General features: G+C 31.4%; 2 protein-coding genes across 2 annotated transcripts; both read right to left on the reverse strand.

Moving 5' to 3' along the window:
* Positions 1 to 7,923: 7,923 nt before the first annotated feature.
* LOC125186748 (uncharacterized protein At4g13230) lies at positions 7,924 to 9,116 on the reverse strand. The gene is made up of 3 exons (XM_048083194.1): positions 8,981 to 9,116; positions 8,723 to 8,860; positions 7,924 to 8,488 (listed from the first exon to the last, which is right to left on the reverse strand). The coding sequence occupies exons 1-3, from the start codon at positions 9,080 to 9,082 to the stop codon at positions 8,228 to 8,230; spliced, it is 501 nt and encodes a 166-aa protein (XP_047939151.1). The 5' UTR covers positions 9,083 to 9,116; the 3' UTR covers positions 7,924 to 8,227.
* Positions 9,117 to 11,607: 2,491 nt separating this feature from the next.
* LOC125188992 (26S proteasome regulatory subunit 4 homolog A) lies at positions 11,608 to 14,556 on the reverse strand. The gene is made up of 6 exons (XM_048086142.1): positions 14,032 to 14,556; positions 13,274 to 13,519; positions 12,613 to 12,782; positions 12,330 to 12,546; positions 12,120 to 12,260; positions 11,608 to 11,838 (listed from the first exon to the last, which is right to left on the reverse strand). Exons 1-6 carry the CDS (start codon positions 14,506 to 14,508, stop codon positions 11,755 to 11,757), a joined length of 1,335 nt encoding a protein of 444 aa, XP_047942099.1. The 5' UTR covers positions 14,509 to 14,556; the 3' UTR covers positions 11,608 to 11,754.
* Positions 14,557 to 15,915: the final 1,359 nt, after the last annotated feature.

Genomic DNA, 15,915 nt, shown 5'->3' on the forward strand with positions numbered 1-15,915 from the left:
CTCAGGCACTGGAGTTGAACTTGGTTCTTCTTCAACTCCCATTACTTTATCAGCACTTCCACCGTCCATTGCGATTTCTTTATCTGCCCCACCCTCTACTTTATTACAAGCTGGATCCCTTGCCCCAACACCAGCTTGAGGAAGAATCTCACAAGGTGGCTCTGGTTCTAAATCTATCAACCTAACCCCTCTGCCTCTACCAGCAGCAGTTGGCCTTGCGGGTGTTGCTGCAGAAGGACCTTTAGCTACACCAGCTGCATTCCCTCTCCCTCTCCCTCTTCCTCTCCTTCTGGTTCTATTCTGAGCAGGTGAAAGAATATTTTCTTCTTGATTAGCAGGCTGGAGATCACCAAGCCGTTTTGATCTCCTTGCTCCGCTACGCAATTCTGGCATCGTCACCCATGCAAATCAGCTCCTGCTCACTTCTGTGCAGAATCTTCAGTCAACCTTTAGAAGGGGGAAAAGGTAAAGTCTTCAGCCAACAAACCCTCTATCACCGGGGAAATTCCAATTTATAATCACAAAATGTGCAAAATTTCAAAAAGACACCAAATTTTCACAACATTTAACAGTTATATATACGCTCAATAGCCAATAGCCAATAGCCAATGCAACAACAAAAAACAGATAGATAAACAAACCTATAAAAACACTATATCAGTCATCTCACTGTAAGTTCATCGACAATCAAGGAAGATTAAACAGTTCATTTCCATCGAATATAAGCAGTTACAAAAGAGCAACAGATCGTACCTCATAAACAGCAATAACTGGATGATCGGAGATAGAAACAGGGGTTAGAAAGTTCAATTTAATTAAGCGATCAAAACCAGATCTTCAGCGGAACATATTCGTTATACCTAAAAAAGTAATTATCCTTTAAAATTGGGAAAACAGATAAAGATGTATTGTTGAGAATCAGAAGATATAGAGGGTGAGGAGGCGTTGTTGCAAGGTGTGGATATGGAAGAAACTCGAGGTAGAAAAATTAGGGAAAATCGTTGTGTATTGGTATTGTATATTTGTATTGGTGTATACTGTATAGCAGCTCTAGAATCTATGGCTCTACACACATCTACAAACCTTGGTTAGTGTATTCAATTTTGTATTCATCTAATTATCATCTAATTCTATCGTTTGCCATTTCAATGGGGGTATTTATGGAAACAAAATTAAGGCCGTTAGTTAATAAAAAATCTGATGACTTAAATTCGATTTAGTATAATAGTCATGTATTGAAATTTTGAAATTTGTGAATCAAATTGAGGAGGTGGGTGATTAGGGAGACAAGACTAGTTGAGTAATTCATTTTCAATTGATTACAACTAAAATGCTTACCTACCGAGTATTAGAGAAAAAGGATAAATTTATTTTATTAATAAATACCTAGTATAATATTACCAATATAAAAGACGAAATAGAAGAAATTATTAAGCCAGTTCCATACGAGTATGGCTGGCTGTATGAGAGTAATGTCAAGCCATAGATTTTGCCTCTACGAGGCTGACAATTGTTACTATGTCGACCTAATTTTACTTTATCAGAACATGTTTATTTGGATCCTGAGTCGATCATCCTTTTCACTTGCCCATGTTAATTTAGTTGTGATCTAATTTCAGTTGAACTCGCTCAAATTCCCGCTAGTTGGCTAGTTTAATTTTTACAAGTACCTATCTCAAAACTAATACATGGTTGTATGCCAACCTTCTATAGTGTGCAGGGATCAACATCTGCACATCTGCACTTACCATATACTAATCCATAGTATTTTAGGAAGATTGAAATCTATAAATCTTGTTGATAAGTAGAATGCGTACATACGATACAGTTGGATAAAAACAAAACTATGATTTTTAAGAGTAGTGATTTAGAGACATAATGTCTCCAAGCCATAATAACATTGTGACTAATTTACCCTAACATTAAAGTATTAAATAGATATATACCTAATTAAGGAAAATTTAACCAAATTAATTATTCTTATCTAAATGCATATATGTTAATTGGAGATAAACTTAATCATGCAACTAGAGTAATGAATTTAAAATTTTTTCAATCAAAACCATTCTTGTCGTGTAAATTTTTAAAACAATTAATTAAAAAATCAGTAATTTAGATTACCAGTATTAATTAACACACTACATAACTAAATTATTATATTTAATTGTAAAATAATTTGATTACTTAAATAGCATCATATGCTTTTTCAAATAGATTTTACGTTGTGCTATTCTTTCATAACTTATTTTTTTCCTTAAATTTTCTGAAACATTTTGTCAATATAGTAACAATGAAATCATTCATTTAATAGTATATGAAAAAATATGTAAAAAATTAAACATTTATCTTATTCAATTTGGTTTATATAATAAAATAATATACTATTTTTTCATTATCTTTTCAATTTTTTTGTTATTTTTCTTTGCTTTAACTAAATTTAATATTTTTTATTTAATTAAGCTAGGGCGTCTAATATTTTAATATAACTATTTAGTTTTAAAATATTAAATAGATGAGTTAAGAAAATACAATTAATTTTTATTCAGATTCAAATCTATCGTTTTAAATGTTAAAAATCAAAGAAATTATTAATTTAATACAAAAATAATTGGATGAATCTACTTTTCTCATTTTAGATTATTTTAATATACCACATGTCAACTACTACTAATTGATTAATAATTAAAAGTAATAAGAATCATAAACTCTGCTAATATTATAAGATAGTGCGGAGTATTATTTGTTTAGAGTTAGGAATTCTAATATTTGCAAAAAAAAGAGTGAGGGAATATTAAATATGTAGCTTTAAAATGTTAAATATATAAGTTAAGAACATGCGATTATTTATTGATCACTGTTAAACATAATCTTTCAAAAATTATAAATTAAAGAAATTATAATTTTGTAAAATAAAGAATTAAACTTAAAATCATAAACACTAGACTCAATTAGCATTCGTACACCATGTATCAAATTTAATTTATTGCATGTTATAGTTAAATATTTTAATATATTTAAAATATGAAATAAATGATATAAGAACATATGATTTTATCGAGGTTCAACTATAATGGTCCAAGATTTAAGAATTTAAAAAAATCAAAATAAAAAAATAAAAAATTAGAACTAGAGAATTCTTAAAATCAAAACCATATACTCACTTAATTAGTAGTATTAATATATAATATAGTATTATCAAATTTTAATGTGTTGGGTGTTATATTAAAGTGAGCTAAAAAATTTATTATTTTTTAAAGATTATTGTGAATAAAAAGTGATTAAAAGAATAAGTTTATCAATATTGAAGATTATAGTATTATAATTACAAAGTAATTATTTTTTGTCACATGTTATAGTAACTCTAAGTATTTACAGTTCAAAAATATTAGATAACTAATTATTTATATTTTATAGCGCTAATTATTTGTTAAAAATGATTTAAATTCACATTTATAAAGACTAATTCATTAAGAAGTCTGAAATTATTTGTTTGTTGATAAATCTTATTTTATTTGTAGACAAAATGTACACTAAATATATAAAGCTAATAAAATTAATATTTAAAATTTTAAAGAAATATCTTTAAGTAAATGCATTAAAATGGGCATATATAAAAAAAGTTATCAAATCATGTTTTAAACAATTAGATGATTGCAACATGTTATTAAATGCATGCATCATCTATGCATAATCAAAATTTATATCCTTAAATAGGTGTATTTAGTAAACAAATTAATGTAATGTTTTGGAGACATAATGTCTCCAAGCCATAATGCTTAAAATGGTAAGTATATATTATATCATATTTTTAATTAAATTTATATTTTGTATATGTACTTTATTACCCCTACATTAATTTGTTTACTAAATACACCTATTTAAGGATATAAATTTTGATTATGCATAGATGATGCATGCATTTAATAACATGTTGCAATCATCTAATTGTTTAAAACATGATTTGATAACTTTTTTTATATATGCCCATTTTAATGCATTTACTTAAAGATATTTCTTTAAAATTTTAAATATTAATTTTATTAGCTTTATATATTTAGTGTACATTTTGTCTACAAATAAAATAAGATTTATCAACAAACAAATAATTTCAGACTTCTTAATGAATTAGTCTTTATAAATGTGAATTTAAATCATTTTTAACAAATAATTAGCGCTATAAAATATAAATAATTAGTTATCTAATATTTTTGAACTGTAAATACTTAGAGTTACTATAACATGTGACAAAAAATAATTACTTTGTAATTATAATACTATAATCTTCAATATTGATAAACTTATTCTTTTAATCACTTTTTATTCACAATAATCTTTAAAAAATAATAAATTTTTTAGCTCACTTTAATATAACACCCAACACATTAAAATTTGATAATACTATATTATATATTAATACTACTAATTAAGTGAGTATATGGTTTTGATTTTAAGAATTCTCTAGTTCTAATTTTTTATTTTTTTATTTTGATTTTTTTAAATTCTTAAATCTTGGACCATTATAGTTGAACCTCGATAAAATCATATGTTCTTATATCATTTATTTCATATTTTAAATATATTAAAATATTTAACTATAACATGCAATAAATTAAATTTGATACATGGTGTACGAATGCTAATTGAGTCTAGTGTTTATGATTTTAAGTTTAATTCTTTATTTTACAAAATTATAATTTCTTTAATTTATAATTTTTGAAAGATTATGTTTAACAGTGATCAATAAATAATCGCATGTTCTTAACTTATATATTTAACATTTTAAAGCTACATATTTAATATTCCCTCACTCTTTTTTTTGCAAATATTAGAATTCCTAACTCTAAACAAATAATACTCCGCACTATCTTATAATATTAGCAGAGTTTATGATTCTTATTACTTTTAATTATTAATCAATTAGTAGTAGTTGACATGTGGTATATTAAAATAATCTAAAATGAGAAAAGTAGATTCATCCAATTATTTTTGTATTAAATTAATAATTTCTTTGATTTTTAACATTTAAAACGATAGATTTGAATCTGAATAAAAATTAATTGTATTTTCTTAACTCATCTATTTAATATTTTAAAACTAAATAGTTATATTAAAATATTAGACGCCCTAGCTTAATTAAATAAAAAATATTAAATTTAGTTAAAGCAAAGAAAAATAACAAAAAAATTGAAAAGATAATGAAAAAATAGTATATTATTTTATTATATAAACCAAATTGAATAAGATAAATGTTTAATTTTTTACATATTTTTTCATATACTATTAAATGAATGATTTCATTGTTACTATATTGACAAAATGTTTCAGAAAATTTAAGGAAAAAAATAAGTTATGAAAGAATAGCACAACGTAAAATCTATTTGAAAAAGCATATGATGCTATTTAAGTAATCAAATTATTTTACAATTAAATATAATAATTTAGTTATGTAGTGTGTTAATTAATACTGGTAATCTAAATTACTGATTTTTTAATTAATTGTTTTAAAAATTTACACGACAAGAATGGTTTTGATTGAAAAAATTTTAAATTCATTACTCTAGTTGCATGATTAAGTTTATCTCCAATTAACATATATGCATTTAGATAAGAATAATTAATTTGGTTAAATTTTCCTTAATTAGGTATATATCTATTTAATACTTTAATGTTAGGGTAAATTAGTCACAATGTTATTATGGCTTAGAGACATTATGTCTCTAAATCACTACTCCTAATTTTATACGATACAGTTGGATAAAAACAAAACTATGATTTTTAATATCCATGTTATTAAAGATTATGAGACTAACTAATTTTGTAATGTCCCCGGAATTCCCTTATTTGTCTGATTATTTCTATCAGTTTTCGCTCTTTTATTATTAGTTGCTTAATTTTTTTTATTAGTTTCTTATTTGTTTAAACATAGTTAATAATCAAAACCATGTGTTTCCAGAAAGTAAATAACGCTCATTTAATTATAAGACATTTTGTAATATTATTCTTCACGTGCAATATCTCGATAGTGATCTTTAGCAATACTATTTTTACACTGTACAGTTGCAGTTAGTTATAGTGCTAGAAAAAAATGCATCAATATGCATAAGAGAAATACATGCAAAGAAAATAATGTGTTAGTTCAATTCCTAGCAGAGAAGATAGAATTCGATCCAGTAACGAAGCCAGAATTTTACGATAGGGGGCCCCAAGTCACTATTAATAATTATAGGGTCGATGTATGTGACCACCCAAAAGCTTGAAATGAAGTAATATTTAATAATTTCAATTTTTATGTAAGTTTAATATAGATAGAAACAATTTTTAATTATGAAGGGACAAAGATTTAAAATTCATGTAATTAATAGTGTAAAAGAGAACAGAGAGAAAAACTAATACAATTGGATTATACACATTATATTGTATAAGTGGAAAGAAAAGAGAAAAAAATATGAAGCATAAAAGAGAGAATAGAAATATGTCGCCACTGGGGGTAACTTGTGGCATTTAGGTCACTAGCATATCCTCTTTCTCTATATATATAGGGGAGTAGGGAATAAAATTTCATACAATTCATAGCTCTCCAGAATTTTCCATGATGTGATATTCTCTCTCCTAGATTTAGAGCTTTGATATTTTGTCGTCAATGCAATTTTCTAATCTTGAGTACTAGCAATTAGCTAGAAGATTCGAGATAGAATCCAAATGGAGTAATAGAAGTAGCTAATAGTCTATAAAAAGAAGATTGACAATAAAAGGTAATCCCTCGGCCTGAAAAGTATTAACATTTGATTATGCACGAGTTTTAATATATAATTAAAAAAATAAGATAGAGATCTAAAGATTTTTTTTTTAAAATATTATAATTAGTGGAGAATGAGTGTCATTTCATTAAAGAGAAAGAAGTATCCAAAAATAAAAAATTTATACTTTTTAGAGACAGACTAAAAAGGAAATAGATCAAACTTTTTAAAGACGAAGGGAGCAGTAATCTGTAATCCGTAACAACGTGCTTGGGATTTTTTTTATTTGATATATGTAAAATTGCATTCAAGAAATTTCTCTATTTGACATTAATTACGTGAAATTAATTCAAGACATTTCAAAAATCATCTTATGATAAAAAATAAGAATCTTTGGTAATCAACAATAGCTACACACTTACTTGTTTTTATCCTTGTTTTAATAATATATCTTTGCTATATCAATTTTTTTCTCTATTTGACATTGACTCTACAAAGAACAAGACTCAAACTTAAAATGGACTCAATGACAGTGGTTAGTAATGTCAATCATACCAGCTACTCTTATTGCAAGTTAATCAGGTGTGGCTAATCGAGCTTAAATTTTACCGTGTCGGAACACAAACCTTTTGGTTAACTTTGCGTCTTTTCGTTTGCTCATCTATGGCTGTCTGTAGTTAGAGACATATGCCCTTCGTCCAATATGTATCTCACATAGTCACATTAGTCTTACACAGGTTTTAAGAAATACTCCGATCCCTTCCTCCCCCAAAGATTCTCTCATTTTACCATTTTTTGTTTGTCCCATAAAGTTTGTCCCACTTGAAATCTTACTAAAAATAGATATTAAACACACCATCAATTTCCTCAATGTGGGACCCTTATTCCACTACACACTTTTATTTAATACAAAGTCAAACAATTTCTTAAAAATCCGCGCTGGATCAAGTTGGGACAAACTTTGGAAAACGGAGGAAGTATAATAGAAAATGGGTTTTAAAAGTTATTACTAGAATTTAGTCCTACGTTTATATACTATTAGTTTTTTAATAAAATGTGAGTGAAAATGAGTTAGTGGAATGTAAGTTCCGTCACCAAAAATGGTAAAAATAAATTGGGACAGTTAATATGAAACGGACCAAAATGAAAAACTATTTGCACATAATAGGACGGAGGACGGAGGGAGTAAGTTTTGTAAATGCATATGTTATGTATACTCTATTTTTAACACACTGAATATTTTCATATACATTGATACTCACTATTTACTATTTACAAACATATCGATATATACCCATCGAATTACAAATGGAGACACCAAGAACTATCTACCTACTAACATTTTTATCCCAACAAGACAACAGACCTATCTCAAGCACATTGTGGCTGAGATTATTCCCTATAACATATTAATCGTTAAACTGAACATGGTAATTAATATAGATAATTTTAAATTTAATAATAGTCACAGTAGAGTTTAGTTAATTGATTCATTTCTTAGAGTTGATGGTGCGGTCGACTTTGGCCGCCCCTTCCTTGACGGCGGCTTTAGCCGACTCGGCGGAGGCGTCGGCCTTTCCCACCACCGTGTCCTTCACCTTCTGAGTGGTGTCTTTGACGGTGCCCCACGCGCTTTCCGCTGTCTGTTGCACTTTTCCCGCAGCCTCCTGTGCCACGTCCTTCACTTTGCTCGCCGCATCTTGGGCCGTCCCTGAAATCTTTCCCGCGACATTGCCCGCCTTTTGACCCGCCTGTTCATTATCTAATCATATGAGATAGTGAAATAAACATGAATGTAAAGGCTGCGCTAAGCTAGACTCCGAGTCAAATTGAAAAATGTCAATAACAAATGAGATTTATTTTTTATGCATGTTATAAAATTGAAAATGTTAATAACAATTTTATAATATATTAAAATCAAACTAAATATATAAAATAAAACAAACTAGAACGATGCTCATATAAAATATGTAGCATATGCATACCTGGTCTGCAGCTGCAAAAGCCTCTTTCTTAATGTCATCGGCACCCTTCTTAGCAGCGTCGACGCCCTTCTTTGCAGCGTCGCAACCTTGATTGGCCGCGTCATCAAATTTAGACTTCGCACCGTAACATCTTCTCGCCTTATAAAACAACAAATATTTATTCGATTCCATAATTAATTCTACAATCATTAATTCAAATTTACACAATTAAATTGTATTTGTGGATTTTAATGGAGGTATGAATGATTATCAATTCACCTGAGGAGCAAAAACAGAAGTGTTAGGCCTGCGAAAGATGATGTCCAGTTTCTTGGTGGATTGGAGCCTTGTGAGAGAGTTAGCGAATGCCATGCTTGCCATTTCCGTTGTGCTTTTTGTGTATTTTTTTCTATTCAATAACAAATTATAAGTTTGTTAGCAATTTTGGAGAGGGAGATGTATTTATAATGGAAATGTTAAAAATAGTAGTAATATTTTTGGTTACAACATGGTGGACCTCCTTCGAAATGGGTTGACAAAACTCTTTTTGTGGTAGAAGCGGTTGACCAAGTATTGGCGTCATACTAATTTTTTTGTGTATATTAACATTAATTTGCATAATTGTGAGTTAATTTAGGTGTATACTTGTGGTATTTGATTTTGTGGTAAAACATACGCATATTGACTAGGACCTAGGCGGTGTATGCTCACTCACTTATTCACTATCTAGACAAAACATAAGTATATAGCAAAATAGTGGAGTGTTATATTGCTAACTCAATACTTAATTGCTAACTATAACTAAATAATAGTCATTAGATATTCAAATTAAAAGCCTAGATCATCAACCCTGAAATGTCAATACGATCAAAAAAAACATCAATAAGATCATAGAATTAATTTCAAAAAATATCAATAGGGGTATTAATGTCAATTAACTACAAAATTAGTTATAACTAACTTTTAAAAGAAATTCCAAAACTTTAAATTCATATAACATATATCAAATTAAAGATAATTAAGGATTCCAACGATATCCTACATGCATATGTTCCAACGTCAAAATTTGAAAAAAATTTCAAAATTTTTTAAATAACATACTATATAAAATATGTCAATATAATACATGTAGAATGTCAATATAAGCAATGAGTTAACATTCTTAAAGCATTGTGTTGACATTCTCAAAGCATTGTGTTGATATTCTCGGAACACTATATTGACATTTTCATCCATAACCCTAATTTGGAGTTTTTTTTTATCTTTTCTGATTTTATTAATAAAAGCGAAAATTACACGTGGCAAATTGTAGACCACACGTTTTCTAAAACCCTATGACCTTAAATTAGTTGTAGTTAGCAATTAAATGATGAGTTAGCCATTGATAACTTTCCTAGCAAAATATAAGCATTTCCTCAATCTTAATCTACAATTTACAAGTTCTTGATGCAAATTGGATATCATTGAAGCATTAATTTTAACAAATAACTCGTTCATAGATTTTACTTGGACGATAATCCTCTAGTTTAATAGGCTAAGTCTCCAAAGTCCAAACTATTTTTTTCCATTTCACACTAGAATTTAATATAATTCAATGGCTTGATATAATCATACTTATATTCCATCCAATTTTACTCACATATGATTCCAAATAAAAATATAGTTATAAGAAATAAATTAATATTTAAATAATCTTTTGATTATATATCCATCTATCTAATGATGGGATTGTGTCATATAAGAGCCTCTATAAATTTAATCTGTCAATTCAGTACGTATATTTTTTAGTGCAAAAATATCTGAAAACTCAAATGTATTAAATGTTACATGCATGCAATTTGAGAATTTGATTGAAATCAAATTACTCCATTCATCCATTAAAATATTCACTTACACATGGGTTGACGACATGAGTTTGAGAAATTGATAAAGTAAAAGAGAGATAGATAAAAAATAAATAAAATATGAGAAAGAAAAAGGAAAAATAGAAAAAGATAGTGTTAATAATTTGAGAGAAATTTTATATTTTAAGAAGAGACTATTTTTTGTAAAAAGTAAAACTATTTTTTATAGACAAGTGGGTATATTATTATATCAACAATCAACATACGAAATCAAAGTTGTTAAAAACAACACATAAGAAAAGTGGCATAGAAAATTTGTAAAGTACTCCTAATAATATACAACCAACTTAAATCAAAAAATTATACAAAGAAAAAGGATTTAACATAGTAGTATAATCTAAGTCTATATAAACCACAATCAATCAAAAATTCACCTTAGACATCTGTGTTTTAATCAGAATTTTTTTTTTCATCATTATTAGCAAGTTTTCATAAAATCTCCAACAAGCGTGCGCCTAGGGTCAGTTTAGACCCTTTCGACCCAAATCCGATCATGCTTTTGACCTGTATATGACCCCAAATATAAAAATGAAAAAAAACCGACAATGAGATAACCCTTTTCTTGTGATCCTCGTCTTGCTATCGTTGCCACCTCGCGCAAGCGCTGCTCTTCTTGACCCTTCCACGGCCTCATGTCGTGTCTTTGTCTCTATGCGATTGGGTTTCGTGAGAATGAGAACCCAAGCCACATACACAATTCTGAGATATTATCGGCTTCGAGCCTCCTCCAAAACCTAGGGTTAAACCTGACAGACTTACAATTTCATCAATTAGGCAATCTTTTAAAGCCTAAGTTACTCATAGTCTTGGAACCGAATAAGACTAGTAAATTATTATTCCAAATTTCAAACTTAATGATTTATTATTCAATTTTGAAAAATACGAGACCAACTAAAATTTGATCAAATACATAATTTATTTGACATTTAACAGCTACAGCAAGAATGTAAACTAAAGACAACGCAGTTATTGTTCGTGGAAGTAAATCAGCTCTTTGTTAAATAATGGAAAACAGATGAAAATCATTGCGCAATTGATTGTAAACATATTTAGTTTCCAAAAATAACTTCAAAGAGCAACAGTCGATAATAAACTTGCAAACTCAACAAGCGATACACATCTACTCCCCAACTCAACATATTCATCTCATCACATATATAGCCCCTCTGGAACACCCTCTTTCTTCTTGAACATGACCTTGTCCTTCGCCTTCTTGAAATCCGCATGCGTCACCTGAGAAATGTATACACGCATTAATAAATACATGTCAAAACATACCAGACCTCATGCATCAGTAGCCTTCAATTACAGACTCACTGAAGGTAAGCGTTGACCCCGAGAAAACATCTATTACTAATATTAACAGCTCTCACCGTGCAATCTACTAGTCCATTCGCTATATAAATTATCTATATGCTGAAATTTAATTTTATGCATGGGTTTCCTTCCCCTCATCCCTGACCCCTATACTTTCAGCAGAACCCTAAAAAGTGGTGACAGGTTTGAAGAGTTACCTTCATGCGACGCTCTCTCAAGGCAAGCAAACCTGCTTCGGTGCATATGGCCTTGATATCAGCTCCGGAAAACTCATCTTTCGTCATAACAAACTCTTCCAGGTTCACATCATCAGCTAATGTCATCCTTGATGTGTGAATCTACAAGGAAAGTTATATTACGTGAACTCAAAAAAAATTAGTTTAAACAACAAAGCATCCCGTCATTACCTGGAAAATCCGTCTTCTGGTCTTGATATCTGGTAGAGGAAATTCAATCTTTCTATCTATTCTACCTGGCCTAAGCAAGGCAGGGTCAAGACTTTCAATTTTATTCGTTGCAAGAATCACTTTCACATCTCCTCTTGAATCAAAACCATCTAGCTGGTTCAGCAATTCCAACATGGTCCTCTGAATTTCACGTTCACCACCTGAGTGGGCATCATACCTGTGACCAGAATTCTCCAATAAGTACCAGCTTTACCTATTTTAAAGGAATAAATATAGAAATTACCTTTTTGTACCAACAGCATCAATTTCATCAATGAAGACAATTGAGGGAGATAGGTCATCAGCAACTCTAAATAGTTCTCTCACCAACTTAGGGCCATCTCCTAGATACTTTTGAATTAATTCACTTCCAACAACACGCAAGAAAGTTGCTGAAGTAGAATTTGCCACAGCCTGAAGGTTTAATGAAAAATAGAGGTTCATTAATTAAGGCCAAAGTAAGTGTTAATGAACTTGTACTATGAAGACACAAATCCTCCCGAGATGTCTATTACTCATTAGAAATGTAAATACTACTTCCAGATAGTTTCCAATACCAATGGTGCTTTGTATCTTTCAGTTCAGTAGATTGAGCCCTTATAGCAACCAAACGAAAAAAATGAATAAGAATGTTCAGCTTTGGAGCGAGCATTAGCCAAATGCAAGGTCCACTCACTATCACTATTAAAGCTAATTTTTCCTTTAGTGCCTCATAGTACTCATTTTTCTCACTTCTTTTGTTTCTCTCATAAATTCAGGCAAACAAAATATAACATGTCCACTGGCAAATAAACAAGACATGTTGAAAAAACTATGTAATAATTTACAACATTACCAATTGCGAGAAAAAATAATATATGATCTTGACATTTTAGATACAATGAACCAAAAACAAAAGGACACACCTTTGCGAGTAATGTTTTTCCAGTTCCAGGCTCTCCGTAGAGTATAACACCCTTGGGAGGTTTAATACCAATATCTTCATATAGCTCAGGGTGAGTTAATGGAAGCTCAACTGCCTCTTTGATCTCCTGGATCTGGGCATCCAGTCCACCAATATCAGCATATGACTCCAAAGGAGCCTTCTCAACCTTCATCACAGATACCATGGGATCAACATCATCTTGAAGCAGTCCAACGACAGAAAGAACCTGCAACAAAGGAGATTTTCTAATTTAAAAACCCATCCAAGTCCAGGAAGCTATTTCTCTATACAGATCTCTTTACAGCTCTTGCTTTGGTGAAACTTATTTTGTTTAACTCTCTTTTTCTGGTTAGTTAGACACGACAAATGGAATGTATCTAACCACCACAAAACATCATCGCCTGACCGAATCTAGAAAGCCTACTTACTCTACATTCACAAGATAACGTTTCTCAAATCGGTGTGCATCGAAGAAGCATCTAAAGAAATCGTTCTAGCTGACATTGTACATAGATAATTATTCAATTAGCAATGAAAAAAAGTAGCATTCCAATTTACTATCCATAGCAAACTACAACTCCACTCTCAGATGCAATTATAGAGAATCAATCGCAATTATTAGACGCATTATCTTCTCCAACTATATAGGGAAAACACGCAAACAAACGCATACAAACTGTTCAAAACCCTAACAAACTGCAAAACTCTAATTACAAAAGCAATCATATTCATATATACCTTATTGTGCATCAGAATGGCACATCCCGGCTCCAGCTGATCCTTATCGACGAACGACAATATCCCGACGTAATACTCAGGTCCAACAGACGACGAAACGATGGCGTGGTTCTCATCAATCAGCTCCTCCAAATTCCCGACGCTCATCGGCGTGCCGCGCAGGTCGTCGACCTTGGAGCGATCCTCCTCCGTCTTCTCCTCCTGTGGCTTTAGGCGTTCCTGATTGGCTACAAACTCCTCCTCCATCAGCAGATAGTCCTTGATTCTGTCGAGCTTGAGGAGGCGCAGCTTGCACTTGGTCAGAGGCGTCACCACAGGGATCCGTGCAGCCGCCTCCGGGCCCTTCTGCTTGCGCTGCTTGCGCCCGACGCGAGCCGGTGGCGCCGCCGGCTCGAATTTTTTATCCTTCTTGTCGCCGTCGTTCTTGCGGTCGCCGGGGAGCTGGCGATTGAGGCCTCCGGGAGTACCTTGACCCATGATTGGAAGGCGAAATTAGGGATTTTGGAAAATGCAGAGAAAGTTGTCTTAGCATTCAAGAAATGAATGTAGAGAAAAAGGATAAGGGCAGGGTATGTGGGTCGGGCTTTTCCGATACCTGACCCAGCCCATATAACATCTTAGTTAAAAATATACTCCTAATGTTTAAATAACTATTTTAATAAAATTATACTCCATAGAATATTTTTTTTGGTAATCCATGCCCAAGGAAGACGAAAACTAACGAAAGTAAGAAACACTTATTCTATCATAAAGCAACCAACTACTCAAATTCCTCGGTGGATCCTCTAGAACATGGACTCCACTAGAAAAACTATAAGCAAAATGAGACAAAATCAGCAGTAAAATTATCTTTTCTGTACACATGTTGAATCACAACAAAATCAAAATCTTTAAGCATGTCGCGCACCTTCAATACCAAAGGCCGTTGTGATTGAGATATCAAAATGACCCATAATCATCGACACACCAACAAAACTATCACTCTTTACCTCTAGTTTACGACATCCTCTCTCCTTGGCCAATTGTAGCCCATAAAATAAACACCAAACCTCTGCAATCAAAATAGAGCAGTTTCCAATGCTAGCCACGAAACAATATCGCCATCTTCCTAGGGAATCACGAAAGAGACCACCCCAAAAGCTCGTCATGTCCCCTCTTCTAGAGACGCATCTGTATTTAACTTTAAGGTATCCATCGAGGGGGGACGCCATCCAACCTGTATAGGTAATCGTGGAGTTTCATCCCCTATACCATCAACCACACGAAGCTCTCCCACAAACTTGGCCATATTAGTTATTTGAGTCTTAGACCAACATCCAACTCCAAAGACTGTGCACCATTTCAATCTTCTATCCAAAAGACAATTAGAACTAATATTCTGTATCACCCAATCCATCAAACTTAACGAACAGTCAAAAAAGCCTCCACTCTATTATACTTCAACAAACCTAACCACACATACTTCGCATCTGGACAATCACGTAACATATGCAGTCCGTCCTCAGGCCCGCTACCACACATACTACAAGAAACTGTCAAAGACAACCATCTTCGAAACCTTTCTGCATTAACCAAATCCCCATTATGCAACATAAGCCAAAAAAATATTTTTATTCGTTGTGGGCCATACCAACTCCAAACTCGCTTCCACGTCAAAAATTGTGACGGACTTTGTCTAATACATAGTCCCTCGCAAGCTGATTTAATAGAGAACTAGCCCGATGATGACCCAGAAAATCTCATCCTCCCCCTGCGACTCCCCTGGAGGCACGATAGCTGCTATAAGATCCACCACCTCATCTGGCTGAAATTTAGGCCAGTCTCAATCTGCCCCATCTACAAAATATTCTACTAGCTTATAAAGCATATAATCAGCGATATGTT

The sequence above is a fragment of the Salvia hispanica genome, chromosome 5 (assembly GCF_023119035.1).
Source record: "Salvia hispanica cultivar TCC Black 2014 chromosome 5, UniMelb_Shisp_WGS_1.0, whole genome shotgun sequence".
Lineage (NCBI taxonomy): Eukaryota > Viridiplantae > Streptophyta > Magnoliopsida > Lamiales > Lamiaceae > Salvia > Salvia hispanica.

What these genes read in the sequence shown, in the direction of transcription:
- LOC125188992 (XM_048086142.1), bottom strand. Translation starts at nt 14,508, where the DNA reads ATGGGTCAAGGTACTCCCGGAGGCCTCAATCGCCAGCTCCCCGGCGAC. An exon ending in GATGCTGTTGGTACAAAAAG is followed by an intron (nt 12,547 to 12,612) that starts GTAATTTCTATA and finishes TTCTGGTCACAG; the next exon opens with GTATGATGCCCACTCAGGTG. An exon ending in TGAGAGAGCGTCGCATGAAG is followed by an intron (nt 11,839 to 12,119) that starts GTAACTCTTCAA and finishes TACATTTCTCAG; the next exon opens with GTGACGCATGCGGATTTCAA.
- LOC125186748 (XM_048083194.1), bottom strand. Translation starts at nt 9,082, where the DNA reads ATGGCAAGCATGGCATTCGCTAACTCTCTCACAAGGCTCCAATCCACC. An exon ending in CTTCTGTTTTTGCTCCTCAG is followed by an intron (nt 8,861 to 8,980) that starts GTGAATTGATAA and finishes TTGTTTTATAAG; the next exon opens with GCGAGAAGATGTTACGGTGC. An exon ending in CTTTTGCAGCTGCAGACCAG is followed by an intron (nt 8,489 to 8,722) that starts GTATGCATATGC and finishes GATAATGAACAG; the next exon opens with GCGGGTCAAAAGGCGGGCAA.